The following is an 11,562-nucleotide window of genomic DNA, read 5'->3' as shown; positions in this document are numbered from 1 at the left end:
AAGTAATTATTTGTCAGTCAGGAAAACTGGAGAAACCAGAGTTAGGTATCTAGTTAAAGAATACAGCAAGCACTGATATCAATTGACAAGATCTGAACATAGAACTATGTGATCAATAGTCAAACACCTTAACATTACAGCTAATTCTGCTTCAATATGTGTGTGTGTATGTATGTGTGAAGCAACAAAAAACTTCCCAAATATTTTGGGCAAAAATAAAAATATAAAATAAAAAAGACTACCAAGTTAAAAAGGTAACATGGAATGATGAACAAAACTGTTCATTAATGTATTTATTATACCAAAACAATTCCAGTCAGTCCAATAACCAAGAGGGGAATTATTTCCATCCATTTACAGAAAACCCCTTCAACTTGAAATTCAAGCACAACTAATCTAGCAATGCAAAGAAACAATTTGCTCACTGTATTAAAGGAAATTATTCTTCTTCCCATACATCACCATATTGGTTTTTAGATTTAACTGAAAGCAAAACAAATATAAATAAATAATTAAGAATGTTGTGACAACGATGTTAGTGGTTGATTAATGCATAAAAAGATGTTTTATAGTGTTTAAATTTATCTTTATTACATTCTGAATTGCACACACACAAAGAAAAAATCTGCATAGATAAACTTTAATCTTTAGAATATAAAATAAATACCAATATTATATTAGTATTGTTTCAGTAGTTTTGTTCAACAGCACTATAAACTTGGTACCACACAAATCAAAAACACACATCAAACACTGTGTTTTTTCTATTCATCAACAATATATAACTAAAAGTAGAATCGAACCCCTATGTTTGATGGTACCCCAAGCAAGCAAAGTTCAGGTACCCTTACAAGTATAATTTTTTTTTAAATTTTCAAAAGTAAATCATGTAAATGTAGGAATTAAAGTATTTATTACAACTTTTATTACAAAAAGCAATAAAGTTTTAATTTCATTTATTATTTTCTCCTCTTTATGTCTAAGATCTCAAATTGATAATCTGTTGCTATCCATCGCTGCCTCTGATTAAAGACTTCACAAACTAGAGTTTCTAATAGTCTCATTCTCCACTCTAAGCAATGTGAAGTTTAAGCAAGCGGAGTTATCTACCTTCTCTCTACAGACTAATATTGATTTAAAATTTTGGCACAAAGCCAGCAATTTCAGGGGAAGAGTAAATCAATCACATCGACCCGAGTGCTCAGCTGGTACTTATTTTATTGAATCTGAAAGGATGAAAGGCAAAGTTGACCTGGGAGAATTTGAACTCAGAATGTGAAGATGGACGAAATGCTAAGCATTTTGCCTGGTGTGCTAGTAATTCTACCAATTTGCCACCTTAATACTGGCTGTAATATTGTGAAGTTTGAACAGCAACCCAGGGCTTTAATATCATTACTGTGCATCTTGTGCGTATGAGAAGAGGCAGTACTAATAACCCTTTTTTAAGTGTTGTAGATGGGTACCTGGGTGTGCTTGATATAAGAAGAAAAAAGAAAAAAAATTATGTGTGTAAATTAGTATTAGTCACATAATGGATCCAATCTAAAGATACAGGCATAAATGTGTGGTTTAAAAGTTTACCATCCAAGTATGTAGTTATGAGTTCAATTCCACTACATAGTGGCACTTTGGCAAGGGTTTATTTAGTTCCATACTTCTCACATGTTGGATAGTGCTACTCCTGCACAGAAAGATAAGATGGACTGCATCCAGTGAAGCACTACCAGACAGACTGGAATAAAATCACTCATAGTTTTGCTCTAACCTCTAGCCCAGAGGTGTGCTGTCTCCTCTTTCTGCTTTTTCTACCATTACTAAATGGCTTATGCAAACTCCACTCAAGCCATTCACTTCTCTCATCACTCTTGTTGTCTTGACCCTCCACCTGCATTAATCACTATAACCCCCCCCCCCCGCCAGATTTCCCTCTGGAATTCACTTCCTGCAGGTGTTGACTTGTAAAGGTTTCAAGAGGAACATTAATGGCATCAATCTCACTGTTTCTAGCAGTCTATGGATACTGCTTCATCTTCCAGACCCAGTACTAAAACAAAGTTTGATTATTAGGTTGGTTAAAGCCTTGTGAGTAAAACTACCATTGGTTTCCCATTTACAGATTAAACTTTACAAGAAGACCAACTTGCAGCAGATATTACTCTAAACAAGATTCAATTACGCTAATATGAAACTGAACTAGTACTGAGTCCAAAAAATATTCTGTGAGAGCTTAAACTATCCATACTGAATTCTTTTCTTCATCTTATTTCAACCATATATAGATATAATGATTCTGTCATTTATGATGCTAAATGAGAAAAATAAAAATAATGACCATTAGTGCAGTTTTTCTTTGCTGATACACAAGACACACACTAATTATGAGGTTACAGTTAATTTCCTGTAGAAATACCAACATGTTACAGCAAACTTCATGCACCATGTATTTCCTCACTATATTTTGTATAAACTTTCTGTTCTTCAAAAAGCAGGTATGACAGAGTGGCTAAGAAGTTTGCTTCACCACTAAATGGTTTCAGGTTCAATCCTTCTGCAGGACAAACTGTGTAAATGTTTCCAACCACAGCTCCAGGCTGATATCAAGAATGAAATTTGATAGACAGAAACTTTGTGGAAGCTCACAGAAAGAGGCTGTTTCTGTTCAAGAGTGAAAGACTTAATCCAATACCCATTGTCACAGTGACATCTCATCCTGTATTTGGACCAGGTCTCTGGTCTGAGGATAACTACTTTCTTCGCACCAGTCACAGCAGTATTGGGAAAAATTATTAGCACTACTCTTCTTTCTCTCCGTTGTAATTCATAAAGTTGAGTAGTAATTTGGAATAAAGAAATAAAGTCTTTGCTGGTTACTTTCTTTCTCTCTTAGTTATCTGTTACCAAGCTCCACTGGCAAGGGCTGGCAGAGAACAGTCAGAGGAAAGAGAGACTTTTCCCTTAAACTGTATTCAGAGGCAATCACAGTGCAGTGTTTGATCCACAACCAGTTAGCCTCTTCCTCTGACTAAGCAATTAAAAAATAATAAAAATAATAATAATTACCTGGATTATTTGGTGAAGATCTTGGTTCTCTAATAGGTATATTATCTTGTTCTTGTCTAGACTCAGGAGCAGAAGGTGGCGGTGATGATGGAGGTTTTGTCCATCTTGAATATTGGCTTTCTGTATATGACTTCCTATTCTGGCGTCGGAGGTCTTCATATGATTTATATTCTTGATTTTGTGCATCTGAATGAGAAAAACTATGAAGTCATTTTAATTGTTTTTTATTCTTTCACTGGCTTCAACCACTGGACTACAGCCATGATGGGGGTTCACCTTGAAATCAATCATATCAACCTCACAGCTTGTTTCATTGATCTGTAACTGCTGAACTGCTAAGCTATGGGGCATAAAGGAACACAATAGTAGTTTTATAGAGTAAAAATAGACATACCCACATAAACACACACATATGCATATATATATCATCATCATCATTATTTAACGTCTGTTGTCCATGCTGGGATGGGTTGGACGGTTTGACTGGGCTGGCACACTGGAAGGCTGCACCAAACTCCAATCTGATTTGGTATGGTTTTCTAAGGCTGGATGCCCTTCCTTATGCCAACCACTCTGAGAGTGTAAATGGGTGCTTTTACATGCCACCGGCACAGGTGCCATTTGCATGACACTGGTATCTGCTCGGCTTAATGGGTCTTTTTCTCAAGTACGACTTAATGCCAAAGGTCTTGGTAATTGATTCCATGAGGTCAAAAGCTCGAAATGAACTCAGCCACTTTACCTTCGTGAGGCCCAGTGCTTGAAAAGAACTGAGCCACCTTCCCTCTGTGAGGCCCATCATTTGAAAGGGAACTCAGCCACTTTGCCTCCATGTGTGTATGCACAAACACAGACATATAAGATGCAGGTATGGGTGTGTGGCTAGGAACATTGCTTAGGAACCACATTGTTGAAGGTTTGATCCACTATCAAACTAGTACCTTCCACCACAACTGCTGATTTATGAACGAAATTGGCAGACAGAAACTGTATGAAGTTTGTCATATTATATATATGTGGTACGCGGAACAGTCTCTAAGAGAAACTGAACCGAGACGAATTTGGCCGCCGTGTTAAAGCTATTTATAACAAACTATCGGCTCCCGAAGGCTTCAGACAAATACTCTATCACGTGACCTTATTAAGGGCCGTGATTGGTCAGTTTGCGTTCTGGCGGGAACGGTTCAAAGAAGTTGCCGCTTCGAATATTAATCAGTCACGTGATGACAAGGAGATGGGTTCTCTGCTATGCTCGCGTGTGTTTATATTTAAATGAGAAGAATGGCGATAGCAGTTTTATATCTAATGGCGATAGGTAGTTTTGTATGTAATGGCGATCGAGGTGTTAGTTTCACTACATATATATATATATATGTGTATATGTGTGTGTGTGTGTGTGTGTGTGTGTGTGTGTATATATATATATATATATATATATATATGGTGGTTGTCTACTCCTTATGCAGAGTCTGACCACTTCTTGTACCTACACCTTAGATCTATCATGGCATCCGATGTGGCTTTTTAAACCAATGTTTTGAAAAGACACTTACATAAATTGCATATCTGCTTTGGACCACCAAGAGCTGCAGTTAAGTTCAATCTTAGTAGATCTTAAAATGTCTTTTGAGGCCTCCATTAGATTTGCAGATGTTACGGCATACATACACACACACACACGTGTGTGTGCATTTGTGTCTTCTTGCCTTGATGTTTGCATGCTGATTAAAACAAAAGTTTCCATTCAGTGTCATTTGTGTACAAATGAACTGTTCAATGCTTGAAGTTACAAGGGGAAATATTTTGCTTTGCTTGGAAACAGGTGAGGGATGGCAACAGAAAAACCTTCTGGTCACAGAAAATCTAATCTCAACAAGTTTTATCAGCCATGCAAGCATGGAAAAGTGGGAGTTAAGATGATGATAATGATGATGTATACGTAATGTGTATATAAAGATAGCCGATGAGAATGCATCGTAGTTCTTCGTTCTGACATTCGAAAAAAAAAAGTAAAATAAAAATGTAATAATATATTTTACCATTAGACTGATCACCTAATGAAAAGGTGGGAAGTGGTTCTTTTGGTTCTGCTTTTGACTGAAAGACATTAGAATCTTCAAAAAGCTTTGGATCGCTGGTTGTCAGCGTAGTATTCATAGGAACTTCGGGAACAAATTCTGTTGTTGGTTGACTATATAAAAAAAAGCAAAAAAAAAAAAGCAATTTCAGAACCTGAAAAGGTATTAACAAAATATCTTTTTCCATTTCTTTCCTTTTTGCATACCTTGGCTAATTTTGTAAATTCTGAGACTCACAAGATATGTGGCTGATCAATATGTATTGTGATTTTGGAGTGTGGGTGGGTATGTATCTAGTTAAGTATCTGTTCAGAAAAACATATGTAAGATATATCCTGTTTGCATCTATATTCAATGTCCATCTATCTAGTCAGTATCTACATACTATTTCTATCCATCTCTTTAATAACCACAGGGTCTATAAGAGTGTAGGACAAAAATGGAGTCAATGTTTAACTTTTTTCCAAAATTAGAATAGACATGGAAAATTACAATTTTACATTCACTCTACCACCAAAATGTATTCATCATTTTTATTGTTTGAATCTACACACTGTGTACTAGGATAGTTTACTGTGGAATTTTTTCCTGTGGCATTTTTTCCAGATTTCAGAACCCCCACCTCCACCCCTGAAGACAAAACACCAATAAATTTTTAAATAATAATTTTCTTATTCTTATAATTTGTAGTTTATGAACACTTCTCTGAGATGTAAAATATTACATTAATTATATGATAACCCCAATCACAAAAATGAGTATAATAAAAAGAGTATCATACTGTATCTCTAAAAAATGAAAACAAACACAATACTGAAAACCTCATTAAGTATTGAGGTTCATTTAAAGTTCTTTTTACTACAACCTGGTACTGTGTCCTATGCCATTCAGAAATTCTTACATTATCTTCCTCTCATTCACATAGTCCAGGGTGAGGTTTTGCTTGGACCTTATGTCTATATATCCTGTTAAACATCTACACACCATATCTATATATCAAGTCAACATTTACAGAGTGCATATTTTTATCCACTCAATATCAAAAGACTGTGTCTATTCATCAAAACAGCCAGCATCAACAGAATGTCTCAATCTAAACAATCAGCCAACATATAATGAGATATAAAACAAATTTCTTGTATAAGCATCTTAGACAAAGATATTGTACAGTTCATGTTTATGAATGCAGTACCTGGTAAGAGAGATAGTTTATCTTCAGATAAAATTTAAAATGGAATATTGTAAATAAATATGAAAAACATTATTTTTGAAAAAAAAAAACAAAACAAAAAAAAACAAGCAATCAAAGCAAAAACTAATAATTTCTTGCAAAGCATAAAGCCCAAAAATTATTGGAAAGGAATGGCTGATTAAATTGATCTCAGTGTTTTACTAGTACTATTTTATTGTTCCCAGAAGGCTGGAAGGGAAAGTTAACATTGGTGGGATTTGAACTCAAACGTAAATAGCCAAAACAAATAAACAAATACATTCAATTCAATGTTCTAACGAATTTTCCAATTCTTTCATTTATTTTACATCTGTATTTCCCAGTTTTTGTCAACCAAATTCAACATACAAGGAATCAGTCGACTGAACTAGAAGAATATTGCCAAAAAATGTGAGACAGTGTGGGAACTATACACTTACAAAGCAAACTTCTAAGACCTAACGTCTATGTCTGTGTCTTTTGGATTAGTCTGTAGTAAAAAAAAAAAAAACCAAAACAATTAATTAAATAAAAACAGATTAAAAAAAAAACCTAGTCTGATATCCTGATTAAAAATATTAATTCCCATTTAGTCGCTTGTATACATTTATGCATTCTCATCATTATCAATATAATTGGATAGATATAGGTCACACTGACATATTTGTAGGAAAATTTATACACATCTCTCTTTACTCTTTTACTTGTTTCAGTCATTTGACTGCGGCCATGTTGGAGCACCACCTTTAGTTGAGCAAATGGACTCCAGGACTTATTCTTTGGAAACCTAGTACTTATTCTATCGGTCTCTTTTTGCCGAACCGCTAAGTGACGGGGACATAAACACACCAGCATCGGTTGTCAAGCGATATTGGGGGGACAAACACAGACACACAAACATACACACACGCACACACATATATATACATATATATACGACAGGCTTCTTTCAGTTTCCGTCTACCAAATCCACTCACAAGGCTTTGGTTGGCCCAAGGCTTTAGTAGAAGAAACTTGCCCAAGGTGCTACGCAGTGGGAATAGACCTGGAACCATGTGGTTGGTAAGCAAGCTACTTACCACACAGCCACTGTATTGTATAAGTTTATTGTTCAAGTAGTAAACTACGAAATTCTTACATTCTCTTGAGTTCCTGTAATTCAGACCGCCTTATGATCCCAGCAGACAAAATGGAAACGGCGTTGCCCCGGAAGATGGGGAGGGAGATGCGCTGGAACAGTCAGACTCACTGGACTCGAACTTGCAGGGTCCAAGAATGTCGGAGGTTTCCACTGCGACGGCAAACCTATGGCAGTGGAAGCCTGGCAGCGGAAACCCTGTCAGAGAGCGGCCGATACTTTGACAGTTTGCTTTTCTCAGTCTGACGAGCAACGGAGCTTGTGCTGGTAGCTGAACACACAAAGTTTGCAAGATTATTGATGTGAAATCGTGTGCTGAAAGAGATATTGTCATACTTGGGGATGGTCATCTCTTGCCTATTAAAGACAAGCTGCGTGTGTTTATTCGGTAACAGATTACCATCCCCAAGTATAACAATAAATATACATAATCACTATCACTTACATTTACTTGATTTCTGCAGCTAGATGCACTTCCTATTGCTAGACAATTTACACACGACAGAAGAAAGACCAGAAATAGTCGAGGGTGTGTGGGGATAGGAGTCCAAGTGAAGAGAGTGTTCAGTAACTTAGGGTATGACATTGGAGAGAGAGAGAGAGAGAGAGAGAGAGAGAGAGAGAGAGAGAGAGAGAGAGAGAGAGAGAGAGAGAGAGAGAGAGAGAGAAGAAAACCCAGAATGGGTGAGAAGTTAGAAAGAGCAAGAGTATGATGGGTAAAGATAGGGATATTTAGTGGTGGAGTCAATAGAGGAATAATTGGCAATAGAAGAGGTGAACAAATGTTAAGAGTTGATGATGGGATAAAGGGACAAAGTAGGCATTAGTTGGCAATAAGAGAGTGCTGGCTGGTAGGGTGAAGCTATATTGTGTGGTAGAATATATGTGGCAGGTATCCAACATAACCCCTCATTGGCGAGCCTAGAGAAGGGTGAGGGCAGAAATGGGAGAGATGAGAGATGGAAGGCTATGAGTGATAAGGAGATGGGGGAGGGTCATCGAAGGAGGAGTAAGCAACAAAGATATGAGACAGTGGTGCACTTCATTTTTGTATTTGGCTTGCAGATTCTTCATGTGAATTTGTGTGTTGAAACAAATCTTGTAGTGTTTTGGATTGGGGGGGGGGCTTATGCCAAAATAACACATTCATGGTTCAATATCACTTCTTTATTGTGAGTCAATCAGTTGGCCGGTTAAATATCTAATCAATCTTTTGTTTAATCTGTTGGTTAAACAATCAATCAGCTGTTTGTTTATCAAAGTCCTTTTGTCACTATTTGTGACCTCATCAATGACATGCATCTTCTCTTCAAAATCTGCCTTACATAGTATGAAAGAATACAGAACATGGATTAAGTAATGGATACTGTTTACTGACCATGTACTTTGGTTACCGCAGGAAAGACATGCTACCATCACAATGGGGTAGACACCAAAAGGAGGAAAAAGACAGAGTGAAAGATCAAGGAAGATGTAGCACAATACATTCCAGGACAACATAATAGTGATGGACATCAACCTAAGTTGAGTAAAAAGGAAAGCAAACAATTGGGATGTTTGGAGACAGCTTGCTGCACATTGTACTGACAGCACTGAAAGCTCTAAGACCTAAGAGTAAGATGAAAGACTAACTAAAATTGGTATTAATTGGAATACCTTCCAATTTTTATTTCATTCAATGCAATAGCCCTAAACTGTATGAATACTCCATCTGCTGGATCACGCAGCAGCAGGAGTTTAACTTAGTTATTATTCAGAGCCACTATGAAGGCGAGACGAACTGTTTTTTCTCCGTCCAGCTTCGTCCTATCACTAGCGTTCAATACCAGATTCGCGTTTGGCCGTATGGCTTTTTAATGTTGTTTTCATTGTCCATTTTTTCCTGTCTTGGTTTGTGTTTGCCAACTTGGAATCCTCTGTTTAGTGGGTCGATCCACTACTAAGGAAGAGACTATTCTAGAGTACATTCTGCCTTATCTTCGAAACGTCTAGTTAGAATAGAGGCAGCTGACAAAGGATTAATTCCAAGTGGCTATCTGTTTTCCTATGTGTTCGTTCCGTTGTCTGTAGTTCATTTTTCTAACGTCCTGTACCCTGATATGCATCTATATACACATGTAGATGTAAGTATGTACATATATGTGGGTATACATGCATACATATTCTTTGTATTATTATGCTTCCACATAGTTCCTTTCTACTCAGTTTCATGCACAAAGCTTGAGTTAAGCAAAGCTATTGTAAAAGACACATGCCCCAACTGGAAGGAATTGTTGTGGTGGTTGAGAAGCTTATAGTCTTGGGTTCAGTCCCACTGTGCAGTACCTTGAGGAAGTATCTTCTACTAAAGCCCTGAGCCAACTAAAGATTTGTGAATGAATTTGGTAAACAGAAACTGAAAGAAGCCTGTCTGAAAATGCGGTCTTTAAAAAATGATAATGATGACAATGAAATCTGTTGATATTGAATGTCCAATTCATACACAGAAGTTCTTGTTCAATGCTCATTACAGTGAGACTGTTTTGACTCAATGATCAATTTAAAAAATGGGATTTTTCATTGCAGTTGATAACCATGAATAATACAGGGAGATGCAAGGTATTTTCTACATATTGAAAACAATACACCAAAGAATTGTCAGTTATTGAATGATAAAACAGTAAAGCTACAAGGTCTTGTCTGGTACCAATATACTTACCAGTTAAGCAATAGAGAATGACAGTACCAGACTTAAAAATAAAATAAGTACTTGGGTCAAGTTGTTCAACCAAAACCTTCAAGATAGGAGCGCAGCACCACTATAGTCTAATGATTGAAATGAGTAAAAATTTAAAAAGTAAAAATTTTTTTACCAAGATGATTTCCAGATCTTTGAGAAATGATTTGACGATATTTAATCCTTTAGTATTTCTATGGCCAGATGCCTTTTCTAATGCCAACCATTTTACAGCATGTACTAGTGCTTTTTCTGTACCAACAGCACAAATGAGGTTACCATGCAGCTCACAAGACTGAACTCTAAGGGATGGGGACACTTTTTGTGAGGAGTTGTATGGTTAAAGTATGAGAAAAGTGGGTAGAGCAGGTTTCTTGTAGAGAAGTAATATGGCAACTCACATTTAGAATAGAGGGTGAGAATGATTAGTAGAAGCTGCAAAGAGATAAATTGGTGAAAAAGTATCCAGGTGGCTTCTTAAGGCACAGAGTAAATAGAAGTGAGAGGAGACAGAGGTGCTAGAAGTGTGGATGGGAGATAGGGGAAAAGAGAGAAGAGGTAGCAAGTGTAGGAACTTTCTATATACCCAAATCTTCATAAATTGTTTGGTAGACCCTGACGACAAAACATAGAACAAAGTCAAAGTTAATTGATTCTCATTTGATGTATTGGAGTAGAATCCAAAGAAATGGAACAATACATGGATTATATTTTCATTTCACAGATATGATCCAAAACATTGGATCCAGTAAGATTGCTGAACCCATCACATATTGTTTTAGATAGGTATGATATATATTTGTATACATTTCTATAAGTTCTGGCAGACAAACGAAAATCCTGGTTAATAATTCTAACAACACCAAGTAATCTTCACAATGTGGAGACACAAATTTCCTCAATATGATGAAATGAAAGGCCTCATTCAGTAAAAAGCTATACAGATGTTACCTAGCGTCCACTCACACATGACTCTCAGGCCATTATGCAAAAGAGCATAGCTGAGTCCTAGTCTCTGGTCAGTGAGATTTTCTTGAAATCTTATATTATAAAAGAGAAGCTGATCTCTGTCTATAACAACATCAGTGTAGAGTGGGAAGAAGGGGAGGAGAAATGGTTGTTGCTGAGATAAATACAGTGAGAGAGAGAGAGAGAGAGAGAGTGTGTGTGTGTGTGTGGAAGACAGATAAATTGGTAGTGTTGTCACCTTAGTAACTAACAAGTTTTGATTAAAAATGTTGGAATGTTAAGTGCAAATCTGTCAACACAACACAACACAGACTTCAAAAAAATGACTATATGTATACATACATACACACACACACACACACACACACACACACATATATATATATAT

At 36.5% G+C, this 11,562-nt stretch overlaps 1 protein-coding gene across 1 annotated transcript in view; it reads right to left on the bottom strand.

Annotated features, from left to right (window-relative positions):
• Positions 1 to 246: 246 nt before the first annotated feature.
• Positions 247 to 11,562, bottom strand: part of LOC106881534 (OCIA domain-containing protein 1) — a 31,910-nt gene continuing 20,594 nt past the window's right edge. The window contains exons 4-6 of the mRNA XM_052973477.1: positions 5,103 to 5,254; positions 3,064 to 3,249; positions 247 to 483 (exon numbers count right to left, since the gene is read on the bottom strand). Of these exons, the coding sequence (XP_052829437.1) occupies positions 440 to 483; positions 3,064 to 3,249; positions 5,103 to 5,254 (382 nt within the window). The 3' untranslated portion in view covers positions 247 to 439. The remainder of the gene's footprint in view (positions 484 to 3,063; positions 3,250 to 5,102; positions 5,255 to 11,562) is intronic.

The sequence above is a fragment of the Octopus bimaculoides genome, chromosome 16 (assembly GCF_001194135.2).
Source record: "Octopus bimaculoides isolate UCB-OBI-ISO-001 chromosome 16, ASM119413v2, whole genome shotgun sequence".
In the NCBI taxonomy this organism is placed as follows: domain Eukaryota; kingdom Metazoa; phylum Mollusca; class Cephalopoda; order Octopoda; family Octopodidae; genus Octopus; species Octopus bimaculoides.
The sequence above is the reverse complement of the archived record's forward strand: the minus strand, read 5'-3'. Positions and strand labels throughout refer to the sequence as shown.